Source organism: Talpa occidentalis, unplaced genomic scaffold (assembly GCF_014898055.3).
Source record: "Talpa occidentalis isolate TD23 unplaced genomic scaffold, MPIMG_talOcc4v2.1 talOcc4.8, whole genome shotgun sequence".
Lineage (NCBI taxonomy): Eukaryota > Metazoa > Chordata > Mammalia > Eulipotyphla > Talpidae > Talpa > Talpa occidentalis.
In genome coordinates, this window is record NW_023605194.1 from 64,999,735 (window position 1) to 65,023,139 (window position 23,405).

At 40.4% G+C, this 23,405-nt stretch overlaps 1 protein-coding gene and 1 non-coding gene across 3 annotated transcripts in view; both read left to right on the forward strand.

Annotated features, from left to right (window-relative positions):
• MAPK1 (mitogen-activated protein kinase 1) overlaps positions 1-22,276 on the forward strand; it is a 113,513-nt gene extending 91,237 nt beyond the window's left edge. The window contains exons 7-9 of one of the 2 annotated variants that reach the window (XM_037497293.2): positions 10,450-10,559; positions 13,058-13,183; positions 16,994-22,276. In XM_037497293.2, coding sequence (XP_037353190.1) covers positions 10,450-10,559; positions 13,058-13,174 — 227 coding nt within the window. In that variant the 3' untranslated portion in view covers positions 13,175-13,183; positions 16,994-22,276. The other variant, XM_054690529.1, reaches the window with a different exon arrangement.
• Positions 8,008-8,151, forward strand: LOC119234994 (U4 spliceosomal RNA). Its single transcript, XR_005122751.1, has one exon. It is a non-coding gene; the product is annotated as a U4 spliceosomal RNA (small nuclear RNA).
• Positions 22,277-23,405: the final 1,129 nt, after the last annotated feature.

A 23,405-nucleotide genomic window follows, 5' to 3' on the forward strand; every position in this document is an offset into this window, starting at 1 on the left:
ATGTTGGATATTGGATTTGTTTTATGTATTGACCTGAGTCAAGATTCAGAAACATTTTGGCTATTTAAAATTGAATTTCCTTAAGTCAGAAGGAAAAAGAAAAAAAAATCAGATGGTTTCAGAATGTAGTAAACTAAACAAAGGGTTAGAAAAAAGACAAAACTTGCAGGCATATTATAGATCCAAGGCATATAGCAGGGTCAAAACAGGAGGGAAGAGTACAGGGTACTATGGTGACAGTTCATGGGTTACGTGATGGTGGGAGATTTATGGATATTACACTTGAAGGGAGAAATTAAATATTGTAAAAAAAAAATGAACAATGATGTAAGAAAATAAAGTTTAAAAACAAAATAATAAATAAGTAAATAAAATTGAATTTCTTTTGGAAGTAGGAGGAACAGTCTTTTAGAATTCTGATATGAAGGTAGTGTATAATTATTGTAGACAGTTTAGAGGTATAGAAAGAATAGGTAAAAGAATAAGGTACTCTTAATTACCAAAACTCCAGCATAACCTTTTTAACATTTTGTTGTACCAGTGTGTGCACATCTCCAACCTATGTAGTTATCTTATAGTTATATATTCTAACCACTGGAATTTTAAAATTAGAACATCATGTGTTTTGTGCATGTTGCTGATTAAATTCACTTACAGGGCCTCCCCGGTGGCGCAGCGGTTGAGCGCTGGGTTGCGAAGCTGCCCGCGGCCTCTGCGGCGCTGGTTCGATCCCCGGCTGCTCCCCGGCCACCGGAGGAGGGTCCCGCGTGGCGCGCAGACCTCTCCTGTGGCCCGCTGCTCCCCTCAGCAGTGTACTTCGGTCCTTCTGCCTGCTCTGCTCCCTGCTCTGGCTCTGGTGAATTCTCTCACCCTCCCGCGCTTCTGACTGTACCCAGTGCATGTATAAATGAATGAACAAACAAACAAACAAACAAATAAAATAAATAAAAAAACATGCCTCTATAAAAAAAAAAAAAATAAAAATAAATTCACTTACAAATGCTGTATCTCCCTTAAAGGTGTCAGCTAAATCTTACTTCCTGGGTTGTCTTTTTTTTTTTTTTTTTAAGAGATACGTGCATAACAAAAAAGCATAGTTAAGACTTATGATAAACAGACCTTCCGGGCTTCTCTCCTGTTTCTTTCCTCACTATTTTCTGTAGTAGTTAGTCATGACTTGCAATTATTTCAAGGCTTTTTTAGCTTATTTTTCTTTGGTTAAGATCATGAACTTTGAGATTAGTTCATTCTGATAACACCACTAAAATTCAGAAAGTTAACTTTTACATGTAGGTTTTGGATGGATATAATACAAGCAGGGAAGGACTACGTATAAGTAGAATAAAGTAGAGAAATGTGAGTTGGTAGTACTGGAATGAGTTAGGAGCACAGCCTTTGCAGCCAGACCTGTTTCATTCCACAGCCCCACCACTTACTAGCCATGTGAACTATTTAACCTCTCTGAGCTTTAGTTTTCCTGTTTATGAAAAAGGATTAGTAATAATACCTGCATCACAAGATTGTGGCATTTGTAGGTCTGGATTTTGAGATCTCAAGACTGAAATATATCTTGGAGATCTTTGTATCTCTGTAGTTACAAAGAGTAACTACAAAGTGTTCCTTTAAAGGGATCAGCCATAGTGTCTTTAACCATTCTCATATTGGACATTGAAGTTCACATCAGTTACCTGTTGCTGAATAACAAGCCACTCCATAACTCCATAACTTGGCAGCCTTTAAGCAACCACTATGTATTTGTTCATAAGTTCATTGTACTGGGCACAGCTGAGTAGGTCTGCTCTACTCACCTCAAGTTGCATGGTTCTCCTCTGTGCTGTTGTCTCTCATCATACAGTAGAGCAAACTGGGCTGCTTCTCATGATGGCAGAAATATTCCAAAAGAGCAAGAACAGAAACTGTGAGGTCTCTGAAGGCCAGGTCACAGAATAGAGACCCTTCTGCCATAGTCTATTGTTCTGAGCAAATCACAGGTCAGCCCAGATTCAGGGGGTAGAGAAATAAATGCACCCATTGATGGCGAAGCCGCAAAGAATTTGTGGCCATATTTTATCTGCCACCAGGTGGGTTTTAGTTTTTTACTATAACACACATAAATTCATTCATTTAATAAATAGATCTGAGTGGGTATTCTGTGTCATCAAGGGTACTTAGGTCCTGGACATAGAAAAGCAGTAAGACAAAGAACCTGCCTATTGTGAACTATTACTATTAGAGCTGTATGAAAATGACATAAAGAAATGAATGAAAGACCTTAGGAAACTTGAGGTTAAAACTTTCAAACTGAAACACCAGGACTTTTAACTCTGATTTTTTTTTTTTTTAAAGATTTATTTATTTATTCATACAAGCTCTGGGTACAGTCAGAAGCGCGGGTGGGTGAGAGAATTCACCAGAGCCAGAGTGGGGAACAGAACAGGCAGAATGACAAAATACACTGCTGAGGGGAGCAGCAGGTGGCAGGAGAGATCTGCCCACCATGTGGGACCCTCGCCAGTGGCCAGGGATCGAAACAGCGCTACAGAGGCTACGGGCAGCTTCGCAGCCCAACGCTCAACCACTGCGCCACCAGGGGAGGCCCTTAACTCTGATTAATGATACTGCACAGAACAGGAAATTAAATACCTCTTAAATATAAAAAAGGTACTCATTTTTATTCATTAAATAATATATGAAAATTGAAAGATCAGTACTCCCACTGCCTTTAGCCCCCCATCACAGTAGCAGGCATCAAAAAGTTTGATAACCCGCTGTGTGGTCAAGGTTGTGGGGAAATGGATGTTCTAAGAGACAGCAAGAGGCATTTTAATTTGTTTTTCCTTAATAGTGAGAGTGAATATTTTTTCACATGTTTGTTGGAAATTGCTGATTGCTGAGTCCCTGAACCAGTAGTAGTATAGATTTTTCTTCAGAAGAGTTTAACTTAGGATTCTCTCCAAAATTACTCCCCTGAAGGGGAAGAAATGATTATTATTCAGCAGATGGTACTAGGCTGGTTGAATAGCTGTTTGGAAGAAAATCAACACATCAAAATTAATTCCAAAAGAATTGATGATTAAATAATCTTTTTAATCATACTATTAAAAATTAATAATATTTAGAGTATTCAGTTTTTTTCTGGTCTCTGCATGGAGTCTATCATCCTATCCTAAGCTTTGAAAACAAACATAATGGAAACAGATTTAATCACAAAAATGTTTAAAACTTTGATTAGACAGATCAGGTTTGATAATAGATATAAAATGTTCTAAATTGAATAACATTTAAAGGATCCCTATCGTAACTGTTCTGTTAAAGGCAGTTAGGATTAGGGCCATTCACACAGATTAGTGGGTCAGCTATTTGAAGCCTTCTCAGTTCCACATAAGAAGAACCTGTTCTTGAGTGACTTAGACCTAAAGCAGGACTTTATTGGCTCCCACAACTAACACGTGCAGTCGTACTTGGACTCCAGCCACTTTGACCAGAGTCTGTACTTGTTTATTGTTCAGCGTTGCCTTTCTGTGTGTCTTGCTAGTCAGCCTCCTCTTGTTAATACGACTACCAGCAGCTCTAGGCTCACACCGACCTTCTACTGATAGTTTCAGCTTAGGTGTGGTGCTAGCCACTCATTGCCTCTTTGATGACATGCCCACCCCTGACTAGTCACTGGCCAAGGAACTCAGGTGAATGTGATCAGGTCATTGTCACCATACCCACAGCACAGTCAGAGAAATGGGCAGCCTGAGAGCTCCATTGTAGCAAACACAGCTTTGTGTGATTAGAGGGGCAGTGGACACTGGCAAACAGAACCAACAAAGATGAAGAAAGATGAGGAGTTCTGTTCTTTTATTCCCACTTTCATTTTTTAATTAAAAAATGTAGTTGACACAAGAAATCTGACTTCATTTATCAGATAACCTAATGTTTGTAGTTTCCAGATTTCAAACAACAACGGTCCCTGTAAATACACATATCTGTTGTGAATGGAATCATAAACTGAATACTTTCTATCCCATGAAGAGTTGTGTTTATTTATCTATTTATTTATTTATTTATTTATTTATTTATTTATTTTTAAAGGATTTGTTTGTTTATGCAAGCACTGGGTACAGTCAGAAGGGTGGGAGGGGGAGAGAATTCACCAGAGTCAGAGCGGAGAACAGAGCAGGCAGACTGAGGAAGTACACTGCTGAGGGGAACAGCGGGTGGCAGGAGAGGTCTGTGGGCCATGTGGGACCCTCACCCAGTGGCCAGGGATTGAACCGGTGCTGCGGACAGCTTCGCAGCCCAGCGCTCAACTGCTGCGCCACCGGGAGGCCCGAAGAGTTGTATTTATTAATCTGAAGCTTGGATGAGAGTTCCAGGCTGAAGATGTATTGGGATTTTTTTTAACACAGCATTTGAAATCATGCAAGTTGAGAAAGTAAAAGAATGAAATGTGTAATCTGGACAATAAGAACTTTGAGCATGCAATCAGATAGGAATAGGAACTCCTGAAGACTGGAAAGAAAGGACAAAGATCTAATGTCTTGTTTCACAGAAGTGGAAGATAACAAAAAAGTTGGCATGTTCAGCAGTCTTCATGCAGCAGAGAGGCTTCCAATGAAGGTGTCATTAGTGATCACATAAGTAGTTTTAGTGAAGCTAAGAGTAGTTTGAAATGGAAAATGGAGACAAAACGGATGTCTAGGTGAGGAGAGGTTGTTGTGGGTTGGACTAAACATTGGGGAGGATTGGCTTTGAGTAGAAAGAAGGTATCCTTTCTACAATAAGGATGGTGTACACCTAGGTGTAGGAACATAAGAAAGGTTACTCCTGGGGATTTCAGTTTTCTCAGGACCATCCACAGTAAGATCTGCTTGAAGGTAAGTTAGCAGAAACGACTTGATTCAAGCTGTGTTAATTGGGGAAGAATCTTAGAAGAAAGTCTAACTAGGGATTTCCTAGAGCTATCGAGGGCCTTGATGAGAGAAACAATTTAATTTTTTGTGGCACAATAGTCCTTGATAGTTCATTCCCAAGATCTCTTGAGTTTTGAAAAACTTTGTTTTTTCAGAATAAGTTTCTGAAATCAGAAAGTTTGAGAAGCACTGTTGGGTGTCACAATTTGTACACCTAGGTCTTTCTTCTCCAGACCTGCTCAGAAATTCAAATTGAGGAAGCAAGTGACAGATTGTGGCCTCAGGCAGCACCAGAGTTAGGAGATGTACCTGAAGTGGTACTAGAGTCAGTCAGATGACCTGCCCTGATGTCTGAGCTACCACAGGAAAGAAAATAGCTGATGGACCAGAAAGAGAAGGGCAAGGGTCATGTTCCTTGGCACCCCTGACGTTCAAAGACAAGAAGTGGGGCTCTGAGAGAGCACCAAGGAAAGTCATGGATTGTGGTAAGATGTAATCCCAGCCGCAAAGGGACTTCCTGTCTTAGGGATAATGAAACCTGCATCCATTTAACCTTACATTCATGCCATGCCTTACATTCAGGCCTTACATTCAGCGTGATTCATACCATCTGAGTGTGCCAGTGGATTGTTGTGTGGCATGGGAGGAGGGAGGCCAGGCACTGTGACTGGGATCAGCACCTGCCAGCTGCTTCCTATTTTTTGCCTTTTCTACTTCTGTAGCTACGAACAATGCAATAAAGGAGACCAGAGGTCCACTTACTTTCAAGTAGCAAAAAAATAACTGTTGTCCTTTGAAATTTTTGCCTAGAGGTTTAAGGGCCTAGAATTTAACTTGAAGGAACTAAAAGATCTGTTTTGGAAATACTTAAGTCATAAAAACATCCAGTAGCCTTGAAGTGCCTCCTTACTTAACGCCAAGGTTTAGAGGGAGAAATTATTTAGAAATAATGCTGTTAGAATCTGACTGTGGCCAGGCTCTCCTGGACTTTGCTGACACAAAATGTCTCATTGGGCAAAAGGCCAAATGACTTTGACTCTCCTCTCAAGTCCTTTGGGAAGTGTCTGTAAGCTCTTTTGGCAGGAGGAATGATTGAGAGCAGAAAAGGAGGTCAGTTTTATTGTCTGCATTACAGAGAATAAGACTCTGAAGCTCAGCAAAGAGTATGTCATACATTCACACATCTCCCACATTTTCTGTGGGATTGGGATTTGAGCCAGGATGCCCAAGTCTTGACCACATTGCCACCCTATTCTAATCCCTTGAGGGAGCCTCCTTTAAACCTAGCCTGCTGTGGGGCCATAACATCCTGTGTCACAGCTGCTGGAAAGACAACCTTTTCTGCTCAGACTGTGCTTCAGACTGCGATTTTTCAGACCTCCAGTAGACTCTCAGACTTGTTCATTAGAGCCCTTGGATTTCTCAAAAGTGCCTTGGTGCTGTGGTCTGTGACTTAAGGGAGGCTTTTATCTACTCCCTATCTTAAGGCACCTCTAAGGATTTATTTGAAGAAAGGGACCCATTACTTAAATTGAAAGCCACTGGTCTGAGCATCATTAAATAAAAGGAGATACAAAGATTTTTTTTAAAATAACCCTTTGTGACCTCTTTGCCAGAACACTAATGTCTTTTCTAGCATGTATTCTTTCTCATTGATTCTAAATATGGGAAGTATTTTATTATTTTACTTAATCCTTGTCCTAGCCATAATTAGCTGTGTTCTTTGGATAGCCTCATAGCTTGATCTAGTCCCTGAACACTAGCTACAGAGCAACCATGGAAGGTACTCCTTAGATGTCTTCTTTCTCCCCAATCTCTTTCCTGTTGCTACACTCTCGACATGAAACTTCCCCTGCTGACTACTGGCCAAGTCAAGAGTCTACTTTTGGTTAGGGACCTTGGAGAAAGACAGCAAACTGCAGAGCAGACCAGGAGATCTTTAGTTCACACATCACTCTCAAGAGGAAACTGAAACCAAACTGCACAAGAGTCCAAGTGACCACTCCATTTATGATCTTAGAGGCTTTCTCTGTATTTTGAAAGTTTAAATTAAGCAATGTAAAAATTCTTTGGAGTTGATTTAAGACAAGCACATATATAAAACCTTTTTTTTTTTTGAGATATAATTGACATAAAAGTTTCAAGTATACAACAGTGATGATTCACTATTTGTATAATTATAAAACAATAACAATGTATCTTATTATCATCATCTCCACAACTACAAATTTTTTTCTTGTGATGAGAATTTTTAAGCTCTGTTCTCTTAGCAACTTTCAGATTTGCAGTGCAGTGTTATATAGTCACCATGCCATGTATGTTGCATCCCCAAATTTATTTTATAACTGGAAGTTTTTTGTACCTTTTGACCACCTTCATTTTGCCCATACGTACACCTCCTGCCTCTAACAACCATCAATTTTTTGTGTGTTTATGAGTTTTGTTTTGGTTTTTGGTTTTTGGTTTTTTTTTTTTAGATTCCACATATAAGTAAATTCATGCAGTATTTCTTTCTCTGACTTATTTCACTTAGCATCAATGCCCTCAGAAACCATCTATATTGTTAAATAATATTCCACTGTGTGGTGTGTATCCGTACATATACACAGATGTGCACATACACCACTTTGTTTTATCCATTCAAGTAATGGGCACTTGGGTTGTTTTTATGTCTTGGTTATTGTAAATAGTGCTGCAAGGAACATAAGGGTGTGTGTACACACACACACACACATCTTTTCAAGTTCTTTTTTATTTTTCCTTAAGATAAATAACCTAGAAGTAGAATTGTGGGATCACATGATAGTTCTAATTTTTTTAGAAACTTCCATATCGTTTTCCATAGTGACTATGCCAATTTAGTCTCAACAACAGAACACAAAGGTAACATTCTCTCTACATCTTGCCAACACTCGGTATCTCCTGTTATTTTGATGATTATCCGTCTGAAAGGTGTAAGGTGATATGATAGTTTTGATTTGTATTCCCCTCATGAGTAGTGGTTGGTATTTTTATTGATATAATACTGCTTAATTAATTAGTGATGTTGAGCACTTTTCATATACCTGTTGCCTATATGTATGTCTTTGGGAAAATGTCCTCTTTAAGCTTTGTGCAGTAGCACAAAGTATAGTAGCCAGTGAAGTTTATCCGGGGTGTGGTTATTATTAATTGAAAACTTTTCCCAGTTCCCTACCTTTATGACTTGAATGTAGTTGGCATTGGCAATATTTGATAGTCTCTATGAAGGCTAAATTTTTTGAACATTTAAAAATATCCTTTCAGATCCTCTGATCATTTTTAATCGGAATTTTTTTCCCAGCTATTGTTTGAATTTTAAAATACATTTTGGATGCATTTTATCAGATGCATGATTTTATCAGATGCATGATTTGCAAATATTTTTTCCTGTTTGGTAGGTAGCCTTTTATCTTGTTGATAGATTCCTTTGTTGTGAAGAAGTTTTGTAGTTTGACATAGTCCCATTTGTTTACTTTTTACTTTTGTTGACTTTGGTTTCAATATCTGATCAAAAAAATCATTGCCAAGACTGGTATTAAGGAACTTAATCACCTGTTTTCTTCTAGGAGTTTTATGTTTCAGATCTTATGTTCAATTATTTAATCCACATTGAGTTTGTTTTTTTGTATGATGTTAGTGGTCCCCTTGTATTCTTACGCGTTTGGTGGTTCAGTTTTCCCAACACCATTATTGAAGAGACTGTCCTTACCCTGTTGTATATTCTTGGCTTCTTAGTAATAAATTAATTGACCATATACACATGGGTTTATTTCTTGCCTTTCTGTTCTGTTTCATTGATGTGTACGTCTGTTTTTATGCCAGAACTGTACTGTTTTAATTGCTATTAGTTTGTAATAAAAATAGTCTCCGACTTAATGATGACGACTACAATTTTTCAACTTCATGATGATATTAAAGCAATGTGATATATATTCAGTAAAAATTGTACTTGAATTTTTATCTTTCCCCAGACTAGCAATATGCTGCAACTCCCAGTCAACCATGTAATTCCTTGGGGTAAACAACAATACTTGTATTGTCTTATTTATTTTCAGTACAGTATTCAGTAAGTTACATGAAATATGCAATACTTCATTGTAAAATAGACATTGTACTAGATGGCTTGCCTAACTGCAGGCTAATGTAAGTGCTTTAAGCATTTAAGGTAGGCTAAAATAAACTATGACATGAGTATCAAATGCACTTTCCATTTAAGATATTTCCAACTTACTGGGTTTATTGGGCCATAACCCCATCGTAATTCAAAGAAGATATATATAGTTTAAAAAGCAGATGCTTCCAGCTTTGTTGTTCTTTCTCAAGATTGCTTTGACTTTTTGTGGTTCCACATAAATTTTAGCATTATTTGCTATAGTTCTGTGGGAAATGTCTGTGGGATTTTGATAGTGATTGCACTGAATCTGTAAATTGCTTGAGTAGTAAGGACATATTAACAATGTTCTTTTAATCCATGAGCACAAATATCTTTCCATTTATCTGTATCTTAATTTCTTTCATCAGTGCCTTATAGTTTTCAGTGTACAGGTCTTTCACCTCCTTAAATTTATTCTAAGGTATGTTATTATTTTTGATGCAATTTTATTTTATTTTAAAGATTTATTTATTTATGCAAGAACTGGGGTACAGGTCAGATGCGTGGGAGGGTGAGAGGATTCACCAGAGACACAGCGGGGAACAGAACAGGCATACTGACAAAATACACTACTGAGGGGAGCAGCGGGTGCAACAGAAGAGGTCTGCAGCGCCTTGTGGGACCCTCACAGCCCACCAGGATTGAACCGGCGGTGCTGAAGAGGCTGCGGACAGCTTCACAGCGCTGCGCTCAACCCCCTGCACCACCAGGGGAGGCCCTGATGCAATTTTAAAAGATTTTTTTTATTTCTTTCTGATAGCTTATTATTAATGTATTGAAACATGATGTGTTTTGGGGTTTTTTTTTTTTTTAAGTTGATTTTATATCCTGTAACTTTACTGAATTTATTTATTCTAACAGTTTTTTGTGTAGCGTCTTAAGGATTTTCTATCTATAATATGTCATTTGGAAATAGTGCCAGTTTTACTTTGACTCATTTTTTGGATGCCTTTTTTTTTTTTCTTGCCTAATTTCTTTGGCAAACATGGGCATCTTTTTCATGTTCCTGATATTCGAGGAGCAGCTTTCAGTTCTTCACTGTTGAGTGTGATGTTATCTGTGGGAGAACCTTTGCTTTTTTTAAGAACTGCAAAGCAGACCAGTGATTTAGGAAAAGTCCAGGTTTTGTAGGCAGACTTCTACTTTTAGCCTTTGGCTAATATGTCACCTTTTTGAGTCTTGGTCTGTGATTGTCAGATGGTCTTGTCTTGGGAAGCTCTAATATAAAATAAGCATTCATTTTGCTGGCCTTTATTCCCATGGCAGTGCTTAGCTCTTGTTTTTCATAAATCAGTTTACTTAAACAGGAAATGGAAGGTATTTCATTGACTCTTCCTTCTGCTTCTCACCAATGACAAACCTTTCTCTTTGTAGCTCTGGACTTACTGGACAAAATGTTGACATTCAACCCTCACAAGAGGATTGAGGTAGAACAGGCTCTGGCCCACCCATATCTGGAGCAGTATTATGATCCAAGTGATGAGGTAAGACCCCCTGCTCCTGGCTTCTTCTTCAGAAATGTCTATCAGCCAGCATCATGCCCAGCAGGGTGGGGGCGGGGGCATGGGCAGGAGTAGATATCATGTTTAAATTGTCCTGAAGTACACAATGCCATACCTGGTCTTCCCTACAAGTCCATATCTTCCACCTCAAGGGCTAATGCTGTCAGCACAGCTTGAAGCCCCATCCGCACTTCCCCAAACCCCTTCTGTCTTTGAAAACTTCTGCTAGGACACTAGCAGGAGCAGCAGCAATGGGGCCAGCAAAATGGGTGAATAAAGAGAAGCACAGATAGGGAAGGGATCCAAAACTGGAGATCATTTCATGATTTGTTGCAGTAAATCAAGGTTCTCACCTTGAGAATGGAGAGGTTGGCCGCCTGCTGGGGTAGGATAGCAATGTGCAAAGCAAGGGGGAAGAGCTTGGCTGGATAGTTCACACTATAATTTGGTGACTTCACATATGGTGTATTTCCTGAGTCCAGAGGTAGATGTCCAGTTAGCTGAATGTCCAAGTAAAACATACTACATCTCCTGTTCTTTCCAGGAAAGTTCTAATTCCTTGGCTCTTGAGTCTTCTGGGGGTTCAGTTTAACATCTTTCTCCAGAAGAGTTGTACAGTAAGAACCATAAGTTTGGATCTTTCTAGTTGAGGGTCATATGTACAAACAAACCTTAACAATCCTGTTTTTAAAAGAGGGAGAACTATGTGGAATGTGTTAAAATTAACGGGGAAAATGGAAGGAGAAGAAAAATAACTATAAAAGCTAAAAAAAAATGAAAGAGGAAGAAGAAATTAAAAAGAGGAAGTATTTATTAATCAACTTACCTTTCCATCTCTCTCCCTTGAGAAACAGTTGAGGCAGCTTCGGAAGATACCTACAGCATAGTAAATGACAGGAAAGTAGGTGAGGGTAGAAGGTTTGGGGCTCTTACGGGCCTTGTGAACTGGAGATTTCCTAGGCCCTTGTGTTGTAATCTTGAGCTGGTGATATCCAAAACTTAATGGGGGGATAGGAAAGTTAGAAGGATAGTATATATGGGTCAACTCACATGATCCTACACAAAGTTGTCCTTCTGAAAGTCTTAGGTTTTTTTTCTTACAGACATTAATCTTTTTCCCCATTTTAAGAGGCCAGGAGTTTAGTGCAGAATTTGGGATCCATGTTTCCTTTCATAAAGTCCAGGTCTGAGGATTACGTGGGTAAGATCTGGGAATGCCTGGTGAATATAAAGCATCCATTGATTGACAGTTGGTATTATCAGGTTAATTCTTTTACATTGTATTAGTTTTGGGAACATGTTAAAAAAATCAAAACAGGAGTAATATTGACTATTTTCATTTTTGTCATTAGGTATGTATAGGAGTTGACATAAATAGGCAGTTTAAAACTGTGCTTAAATAGCCTGTTTATTTTCATATATTAGGGTCTAAAGGCAGTACTCAGGCTGTCAATTTTAGCTTGACATTGCTAAAAAAACAAAAATGAAAACTTTCATAAAAGTACAAGACACGGGCCTCCCCTGGTGGCACAGCGGTTGAGCGGTGGGCTGCGAGGCTGCCCGCAACCCCTACAGCGCCGGTTCGTTCCCCGGGCGCCAGCAAGGGTCCCACAAAAAAAAAAAAAAGGTACAAGACAGGTCACTTTATAGCTTGTTAACAGTTACTAAAATTAAAAACTCAGTAATAAAAATTTTAAGTTAGTTATCAAAATCAATCTTTATATATATTAGTATATGTATGTATTAAATGAGAATTTTCCAATGATATTAATTTTCCTTGCAGCTTAATTTCTAATGACTCCATAATATTTTTCTTTTTTTAAAGATTTATTTATTTATACAAGCACTGGGTACAGTCCAAAGCGCGGGAGGGTGAGAGGATTCACCAGAGCCAGAGCAGGGAGCAGAACAGGCAGACTGACGAAGTACACTGCTGAGGGGAGCAGCGGGCGTGGCAGGAGAGGTCTGCACGCCATGTGGGACCCTCGCCAGCCAGCCTGGGATCAAACCGGTGCTACAGTGGCTGTGGGCAGCTTCGCAGCCCAGTGCTCAACTGCTACACCACCGGGGAGGCCCAACTCCATAATATTTCTTAATATAAAGATACTGTGTGATATATTTAACCAAATGCTTTTATTTGAATATCATGGGTTTGATCATATCAACCTGCCGCTATTCCTAATTCCTACAGTAGCAAATTTCTATGATTTAAGACATATTCAGTGCCTTAAAATATTTGAAAATTATTCAGGGATTTGTGGTAAGTTCAGAACACTCAGAATGGTTCAATTGCTCCCTCTCCATTTATTTAAACCTTATGAGAAGTGTGCTTTCAGGAATGTGGAGTCCAAGTGTTATAGATGTGTCAGTCCTATTGTATGATTATTGGAATGTAGCCATAGTCATTTTATGACTCAGTAAATGATTGCCTTAACCATAATAACTTTTTTATTTACTAATTGTTTTGTTTTCTCTTAAAGCCCATTGCTGAAGCACCGTTCAAATTTGACATGGAATTGGATGACTTGCCCAAGGAAAAGCTCAAAGAACTCATTTTTGAAGAGACTGCTAGATTCCAGCCAGGATACAGATCTTAAATTTGTCAGGTACTTAGAGCTTTGACCACATAGGAAACCCTAGCAAGGAAGGGGAGTATACAAATCAATTGTTACTAATAAAAAAAGAGGGTTTGAGCTTAGCGCATAAGGTGTGGTAGACAGTGCTGCGCTATTGGTAGATTTTTCAGGGACTAGTGTTGGAGCAAAAGAAAATGCAAATCTTGATTTTAAAAAATATATAGCAAGAGGAGAGACAATAGGGCTTGTGTTAAAATGAGCAGTCAAGTAAGGAATTATGAATTATGACCAAGGGCTGAAGCAGTTGCTGGGTAAATGATTTGGACTGTTCTGCAAGGAAGAGCCCTAGGTATCCTTCGGTAGACAGCATTGTCTTGTGCAAAGTGGACAGGTAGCAGAGCAGGTACCATGTTTGTATTGGAATAAGAGGCCAGCCTGGTGGAGTTATGGAAGAATGGTTCCTGCAATGGTGTTTGTTTAGGGGTTTTCTATTAGCTGGATCTCTCTTCTCTTCTCTCCTGCTGTGTCCTTTATTTTCATATGTTTGACCCTGGAGGCAATTACTCAGGCTGACTGTTGGCAGCATCCAGGCTTGAAAGCAGAAGCCACTTGAAGTCTTTCAAATAGAGAACATGTCATCAATCAGAAGGCATTAGAATGGTTCAAGAACAAAATGGGGTTGGTTTGCCTGCAGATTGGTAACAGTAAAAAACTGCCCTGGGTCACCATGCAAGGGAAAATGTTAGCCAGGGTCCTCAGTTACCACACAAGGGAGGATACTAGAAGTGTAATGTAACTGCAGCCTTTAGAGCACGACTGTCACTGAGGAGGAGTTGGGAGTCCATACAGTCACTGATGTGGAGGATCTCAGGGGTAGTAGATGCAGGCATGAGCGATTTAAGAGGGCTTCACTGGTGAGGCAGGGACAGACAGAGCAGAGCCAGGGAGTTAGACCTGCGTGTGAGCCCGGGCACAGTCATCCTGTGAGGATTCTGCAGTCCAGGTAGGGCCTAAAACATAAGACAGGTGACCCAGTAAGGATGTCAGGGAGCAGGAACCTGTGGGACAACCAGCCAGACTTCCGGGGGAAAAGGGCAGCCCAGCAGGTACAGGGGAAGTGACACTAGGAGGAGAGAGCTCCTGGTGCCACGGAGAGGTCCCTCAGAGGGCCCACCCCAGTTCTGAGAGTCCAGGACTGGGGCTAGTTACCATGTGGCAAAGACAGTTATTCTGTGTTGTGGTCACTTCCACCAGGGCCACAGGAGGCACGTGTTTCCTTATTTTTTAAGTGACAATTTTCAACTGTTCTGAAAAGTTGAAAGAGTTTTACAGTTGACAGCATATTTCCATTACCTAGATTCTATGAGTAATGTTTCCCCACACTGGTTTTCTCACATGTCTGTCCTTCTGTCTATCCATCAGTCCATCTTTTTTTCTTTTCCATTTCACAGGAAGTTGTCAACGTCTACACTGACTTACAATTTAGTCATATGGAATATAAAAGTGAATCCAGAGAAAGGTGGGACTGGGAGGACTCATTAAACTCTGAGCCCAGTTCTTTCATGAACATTTTATTTTGACCTATCACAGCATCTCTGAGGTCAGCTTCTGGGCTTAGGTCTATGATAGAGAAAACTCTGTAATATTTCCTTGCTTAAGATTATATGATTATATATAAGATCTATGGCAAAACTGCAGAGAATCCAGAAATCTTTTTTTTTTTTTTTTTAATTTTGTCTCTCCACACAGCCTGGACTAGATTTGTGTCTTGACAAGTATACAGAACACTGTTCCTGAGCTCCCAGCCTACAACATTGAAAATAGAAGCTGCAAATTAGAGAGTCTGAGAGGTATAGTTGATGTTACACATGTAGGCACTTTAGAGAAAGGTGATGGCTGACTCTCTGGTTACAGTAAGAAGAAACTAGAAAACTGCATACACAGGACCACAGAATATATAGCCATAGGCCCTTTAGGAGAGAGGATGACAGAGACTACTCTAGGGGAAGCTTCAGGTTGCCCCTGTTTAACAGGGGCACAAGCCTTCCTGATGTCTACAGTGGCAGCCCTGAGTGAGTGGCTTAAAGGGTCAAAGTATGTTCATTATATTAGGAGAGTCAATTTTAGAAATTAAAAACTTTCCATTTAAAGTTTAAAAAGTGTATCATCTGCCTGTTTTTGAATTTTCTCAGGTGGATTGATTATAGCAGAGTGTTGACTCATTTCCCTATTGCTTTGTTGAAGATAAAAGCATTTTTAAGGCAGTTTTAATTTCTTGCCAGCCAGTAGGTTTGCCTGCAGATAAAAGTAGCATGCCTGTAGATAAAGGTCATATTTCATTGCTGAGCCTCTCTCCTTGTCACATAGTTGGGCCTCGTTCTTCCTGCCCTGACAAGAGAGTGGGAAATGAAAACCACCCATCAGAAAGTGCTCTGTGAGGGCCTCCCCTGGTGGCGCAGCGGTTGAGCTCTGGTCTGTGAGGCTGCCCCACAGCCTCTGCAGCGCCAAAAAAGAAAGAAAAGAAAGTGCTCTGTGAAATACTGAAGTGACTGTCATTCTGCTAGATCATTATACTAGCAAACATTTTACACTGAGTCTCTAAAAAGAAGAGTCTAATTTGTTTTTATTTTGACACATTTCATTACTATAATGACCACCTCAACCAGGCTGCCTCATCAGAACCAAGAACTTAGAACACAATTTGAGTGGCTGTGTTTTCACTTCTCGCAAGGATGGAACAAAACTAATAGTGACCTAGGAGTGAAGTTAATTCATCACATACAGTGATGCCATAGACAGTGGTCCTCAATAGTATGTTCCATTGGTGCACTGCCCCCCAGCAGTCTATCAAGATCTCCAGGAAATTCTCAAGCTTATGTTTGAGTATTAGTAGCCTTTAATGGTCAGAATCAGCTTGACTGGGAATATTTCTCTAAGTACAAGAGAGGCATTAGGTAACAATGGGAAAATATGCTACTTGTGCTGCTTTTATAGTACAACACACTCCTGGCAGACCTCATGCCAGTAGCCCACATGCAGACACCTGGAAGGCCAGTTGTGGACCCTGTCAAGTGCAGAAAAGGAGTGAATGCGGTCAGCAGATTGCCATCTCCTGATTTCCAGGGTGCTGTCTTGGAGGCCTAAAAGGAAAGAGCTGACGGATCACCTCTGACCTGGTGATCAGACCATTTCTGGTGCACGGAGGCCATGCCATGGCTTCTGCCTTTCAGGAATCCAGGCCCACCGACCTCATGCTTCCAATTTGCACTTTGTTTTGCTTGTTCTGCTGTGTCCCAGAGAAAACTTGAACATTTTTAGTACAACACACTTTCTGTATCAATGTGGTTGATACTATCCATACCCTGGTCACTAGAGAGGGAGACTGACTTGCTGAGAATACAAGAAGGTAGAAGAGTTTTTTGCATACGTATGTGTTTTTTTATAAAACCCCTCACACTAGCTTTGACTATTGGAGTGGTAGTAGGTATCATGCAGTTGACCAAAGCTGTCATGTGAATGAAGGTAGCTGTGAGCACATTAGTGTATATGTACATACATGTGCGCATATGTGTGTGTTCCCTCTGAGTATGATGGAAACATCCTCTGAAAAGAGGTGCCTGTGAAATGAAGGCAGAAACCCACCCTTTCAAACTGCCCAGTGGTTTCCAAGTGCCGTTGGTGACCTTGCTGTCATTTTTTTTCCTTTTGCTTTTTCACATCCCCATTTTTTCCTAATTGATAGTCTCATGTGGCTCATTTTACTCTTTCCATTTCCCTAAAGCTGTTGTTGATGTTATTTTAACATAGTTCATTCTTAACTCATTGTTTGTTTTTCAATAGGACAAGGGCTCAGAGGACTGGACGTGCTCAGACATCAGTGTTCTTCCCAGTTCTTGACCCTGGTCCTGTCTACAGCCCGTCTCGGCTTACTCACCTTGACTCCTTTGAGCCATTCGGAGGGGTGGTTTCTGGTAGTTGTGGCTTTTATGCTTTCAAAGAATTCCTTCAGTCCAGAGAACTGGACTGGCACCCCTGTATGTCACCCACTGGTGACTCGTGGCAGTATGTACTTTCAGTGCACCTACTGCTTACCGTCGCTTTTGTCACTAATCGCTTTCTGGTTTGAAAGATGCAGTGATTCCTCCCTCCCCCTGAATCCTTCTTGACACCTCCTGAACCATGCTATCTGCAGCCACACCAGAGTTAGTTCTTTCTAAATTGGCTCTAGTCACTGGCATCTCACTTTACGATAGGGAAGGCTACTATCTAGGGCACTTTAAGTCAGTGACAGCCCTTATTTGCACTTCACCTTTTCATCATATCTGTTTCCCTGGAGCAGGAGCTCTGGAAACACCTGGGATGGTGTTGCAGCCTGCAGCAGGTGCTCCCATCTCGGGAATCTTGGGGGCATTTGCAGCCCATCTTTTCTCATATCACGTTAGTCACTAACATATTTAAAGTATGTGCTGTTTGCCCAACTTTTAGAAACTTAATCATTTTTCTAAATAAAAAGAAGTACTGCACCCAGCAATTACACTCTGTGCATTTACTGTGGTTACTTACACCATCATAGAGGTATAACACTTACCAAAATGTGTTATATGCAGTACTTACATTTGCAAAACATAAGCAAAAAGAGCAAAGTGACAACTTCACTTGGCAATTAGTGAGAGAGATGGAAAGGTCATAGCAGGGTGCTGAGGGAAGTACCTGGAGAAGTAGCCAGCAGGCTGACCAGATGTTACAGGATGGAGTTCCAAACATCCACAATGCTATACCCCTGTGCAACCTCACCCGGTATGCCACATTAGTGCAGCCACACTCAATGCAGAGAGGAACACTGCATCTTCAAATGAGAAAGTGTACAATTCTTTTTCCTCTTACAGCATGTCAGCATCTCAAGTTCATTTATCAACCTACAATATAACAATTTGTAATAAAGCCGTCATGAGCTCATGACATGAAGCACTATTCTGTCATCAAGTATTCTCAGATGTTTCTGATACTGCTGAGTTAAGACCATCAGAAAAAGCTAGCACTAAGTCATGTTTGGAGCTCTAGCCCATATTTTCCTGATCTCTTTAAGTATTTGTTCCTGCCACTGTACACTGTGGCGTTGACTCGCTGTTCTGTCCCAGTGCAGTGCCTCCTCCTGACTCCCCCACTGCTCTCTGTGGTGAGAAACTTGCCTTGTTCAATAATTACTGTACCCTCGCATGACTGTTACAGCTTTCTGTGCAGAGATGACTGTCCAAGTGCCACATGCCTATGACTGAAATGACAAATCTATTGTTACCTCTGAGTTGTGTTCCACGGAAAATGCTATCCAGCAGATCACTTATGAAAAATAATTCTATTTTTAGCTTTTCATTTCTCAGCTGTCCTTTTTTTCTCGTTTGATTTTGACAGCAATGGAGAATGGGTTATATAAAGACTGCCTGCTTAATATGAACAGAAATGCACTTGTAATTCATGAAAATAAATATACATCTTTTATCTTCATATTCATGTTAAGATTCAGTGTTGATTTCCTCTGGATCAGCGTGTCCATGTGGACAGTCAAGTTCAGTTTGTGGTTAGGACAGAAATGCTTATGGGCCTCACCTTCCCACCTGGGTACTGCCCCAACACTTTGTTTTACATGAGATGATTTACAAAGCATTTCTGTAAGGTCCTTTTTTTCCCTCTGACAGCAGAACATCAGCTCATATGTTCTTTTTATATAAATCATAAGTCTGAAATATTCCGTCAAACTGATGAAGAGGCCCAGATGTCTCAGTCTTGATTCTCTGGTTCGTTCCACATAGGGCCTATCTCTGTGCCCCAGAGCTGTTGCAGGGCACAACTGAGTGCTGGGAAGGGCTACCCAACATCTCGGGGCCCATAACCCAGTCCAGGGTGCTGACACTCACACCTCACAGACTTTAAAGAGGGATGACTGGCTTATCTTCAGAAATCAGAACCACTTTGAGATTCTTGTCCTAAAATACATGATTTTCACCTCCGTGCACAGAACAGCCATGTGAAGGTCCACACAGCCTTGACAGGTTACAGAGATTTGACTGTTGCTTAATAATTGATGTCAGTTTTCATTTCAAAGAAGCATTGACAGTTTTACTATTACTGTTTCTTTGTACTTTTAAAATGGAATGTTGTTGTTGCTATGAGGTTAATCTGCAGTCCTCTAAATAGAAAGCCATAGCCTTGGTTACTAATACCTGGGGATTATGGGCTCCTTTCCCACCCCGCTCACTGGTACAGTGGAGTCAGATTGACTTGAAACCACTAACTGTGTTCTAGAATCACTGTAGCCATAAGTTGTATGCTTTTTTTTTTTTTGAATCATGCCAAACTTGATTTAACAGATCAGAAAATTGTCATAACCAAGATATTTGTGCAGAGTACTAGCTGTTATGTATAATAGACTCATCATTGGATCTTTTTGCATCTCAAAAAATGTACAGATTAGGTCTTCTAAATTCATGTTGGTAATGCTGAATGCCTTTATTAGTAATGTCCTCAGATAAGCTTTCAGTCGTTTTGGTGTCTAAAATTCAAGCAAAAACAAAAAAAAATCCTGTTGAAACATTCCAGTCGTTTAATTTATTATGAGGCAAAATATACCTAACAAGCCAGTGGGCTGGATTTGAGAAAACTCATGACAACTCTGCTGATAAAGTCTTCAAAGCTGATACCGACACGCAGACCATTTTGATGCATGGGTAGAAGAATATCATTGTATTTTGTATGCAGTACATAGTGTGTGGTGTGTTCACATAATTCCTTCTGCTGTAGGCAAAGGTGATGGGCATGGCAGTGCCTGTTAGCTTTCAGGAGCCACATGCAGCTCATCAGTGGTTGTCTCTAAGGAATCACAGATCTACTCCCCATGCCGCATGCCACATAATATTCAGACCATTCAGAGGAGACTTTTACCTTTATTTGCTTATGTGTCCATACAGTTTTTAAATTGGTGACTTTTATATAGTATGGTAACAGTATGTTAATATACACACACATACATACGCACACATGCTTTGGGTCCTTCCATAATACTTTTATATTTGTAAATCAATGTTTTGGAGTAATCCCAAGTTTAAGGGACATATTTTTGTAAATGTAGTGGTTTTGAAAATCTGAGCAATCGTTTTTGCTTATACATTTTTAAAGCATTTGTGCTTTAAAATTGTTATGCTAGTATTTGAAATATGATACTCTTATAATGCAGATGAAAAGCATGTAACAGTAGAGTAAGTATGTGATTTCTCTCACTGTAATCCAGACTTGGCATAATTGATCAGAAACAACTAGGAATCCAGAAGTAATTCTCTAGGGTTGCACAGGTTTACCTAAAGCTCGTTGCCTTCTTTGTGCTGTTTACCCATGTAGAGCACTCAAGAAAGTTCTGAAATTGCTTTGTATCTACTTTGTATTGTTGGTGCCTTCTTGGTATTGTATCCCAAAACTCTGCATAGATTATTTAGAATAATGATAAGTTTAAAAAAAAATGTTAAAGGAAGATTTTATTAAGAATCTGAATGTTTATTCATTATATTGTTACAATTTAACATTTATTTGTGGTATTTGTGATTTGGTTAATCTGTATAAAAATTGTAAGTAGAAAGGTTTATATTTCATCTTAATTCTTTTGATGTTGTAAGCGTACTTTTTAAAAGATGGATTATTTGAATGTTTATGGCACCTGACTTGTAAAAAGAAAAACTACAAAAAAACCCTTAGAATCATTAAATTGTGTCCCTGTGTTACCAAAATAACATAGTACTGTGCATGTATAGTTTAACTGGAATTTCATGTGAAAATATGAAGTTACTAGTCCTTTATTACAATGTTTCCCAAATAAGTGTGTCTTCCTAATTTGATTTTGCTAACAGCAATTAGTAATAGAACCTTTAACTGGTACTCTAAATTTCAGTGGGATGTTAGTGCTCCATCACGTTTTCCAGATTATTCTTCAGACCTTTGACTTTAAAGGGAAAAAAGGCAGTGCTGGGAGTCCTAGTGCAGTTTCCATGTCCATCTCTTCTCGTCTTCCTCAACTTCAACTGAGCTGCCAGGTGTCACTGCAGCCTCTCTTTTTTTAGACCAAGAAGTAATGAATATATTAGGGAATATTGGACATTTGGTTTTTGGACATCATGCAGTTACTTACTTATAGCACTGAAATATAGGAAGTATTTCTCATGTGGTGGTATAGAAAGGACACAGGCTTTGGGCCCTCTGCCTTTGACTGCAGCTGACTTTTGGCCAGTTACTGTGCTGCTCTAAGCTTCAGTCTGTGAGCTTCATACTCTCAGCTGTAATCAGTATACTTGCCTTGCTTGTGGTAAGGATTATGAAAATACATATTTGAAGTGTTAACCATAATACCTCAAAACGGGTACTTAGTAACATTTTCCTAAATATTATCATAAGGTACTCAGTAACATCTTCCTAAATTTTGTCATAAGGTGACACTAAAATGTCTGCTAACTAAACTGCTTTCTGTTAATCTGAGAGAGAAAAAACTTCCTACTCCACGCTAAACTGGGAGTTTCTGATGGGATATTCTATGGCAGAACTGCATCTGCTTTCCATCTGAGAGAGTACCAATTAACATTCTTCGTTGTTGTCCAAATCCTATAAAAAACAATCAAAATGATTCTCTTCGTTATCTATAGAGAAGCCTAATAATAAGTATTTGCCCACTTTAATTATGAGGAGTGCTTTCCTTAGCAATAGTGCGGCCATTCTGGCTAGTGGTATAGAACATCTTGGCTAGCCTGGTTCATTTTATTTCACTAGAGAGGCCCTCTGAGAGAAGTAGGAACCAGCCCAGGTCATGGGGATAACAGAGTGGGTGGAGGTGAGGTGCAGGCCAACCCTCCTGAACCCCTAAGTGTGGAGAGAGGAAGAAGAATTGAGTATCCACAGAGGAGCTGTGGAAGAATCAAATTGTCATGGGGCACAGACATGATCATCATTTGAGTTTAAGCGATGAGGGAGAGACAGTAAAGGGTTTGGAGCTGGTCCTATGAGGCCCAGCAATGGATCACGTGGAAAGGGCCACTAAAGACAAAAGGTCACTTTCTAGGCAGAGAGGAAGAAATGAAGTGACTGTGTACCCAATAACATGTCTTTTTTTTTTAGGTTTATTTATTTATACAAGCACTGGGTACAGTCAGAAGCGCGGGAGGGTGAGAGAATTCACCAGAGCCAGAGCGGGGAGCAGAACAGGCAGACTGACGAAGTACACTGCTGAGGGGAGCAGCGGGCACGGCAGGAGAGGTCTGCACGCCATGTGGGACCCTCGCTGATGGCTGGGGATGGAACTGGCATTGCAGAGGCTGCGGGCAGCTTCGCAGCCCAGTGGGGAAGCCCAATAACATGACTTTTTCAGGTGAAGTAAACAGAAGCTTTAAGAATGAGGAAGGGCCACCAAGGGAAGTGGGAATAAGAATACCCTGCCAGGGCCTCCCCAGTGGCACAGCGGTTGAGCGCTGGGTTGCGAAGCTGCCCGTGGCCTCTGCGGCACCGGTTTGATCCCCGGCTGCTCCCCGGCCACCGGAGGAGGGTCCCACATGGCGTGCAGACCTCTCCTGCCGCCCGCCGCTCCCCTCAGCAGTGTACTTTGGTCCTTCTGCCTGCTCTGCTCCCCGCTCTGGCTCTGGTGAATTCTCTCACCCTCCCGCGCTTCTGACTGTACCCAGTGCATGTATAAACAAAAACAAACAAAATAAAACATGCCTCTAAAAAAAAAAAAAAAAAAAAGAATACCCTGCCAGCGTGAGTGCCCAAGTCTGTAGTGAGTACTGACCAATGGAGTGACAAAGTTTTTCTCTTGCAGTGATGTCACTACCTGAGTGGCAGAACAGAGCAAAGAGGAGGCACGAGGGGACTGGGGAGAAAGTGAGCTAACAGAGGAGAGCAGAATCGTGGAGGCCTCACTGCGTAATGAATGTGTGGGAGCTACAGGGCAACAGGAGCCAGCTCTGTCTTGTCACCCTTGGGGCTAGCAACATGTGTCAGGCCGTGGCAGTAGCTATACTCTCCATTGCAAATGACCCAGTTGAAGAAATCAAACATGTAGGTTTCCTTTTGCTTGATTTCCTGCTGATGCAGGAATCTTTCCCCAGATCAGTTCATCAAACTTAAGTACCCACTATATATGCCTGGTGCAAAGATAGCAGCTGCACCGTGTCAAAGGGCAGGGCTTTGCCTTCCAGGAAGTCCCAACAGTTGAAAGAAGGGAGAT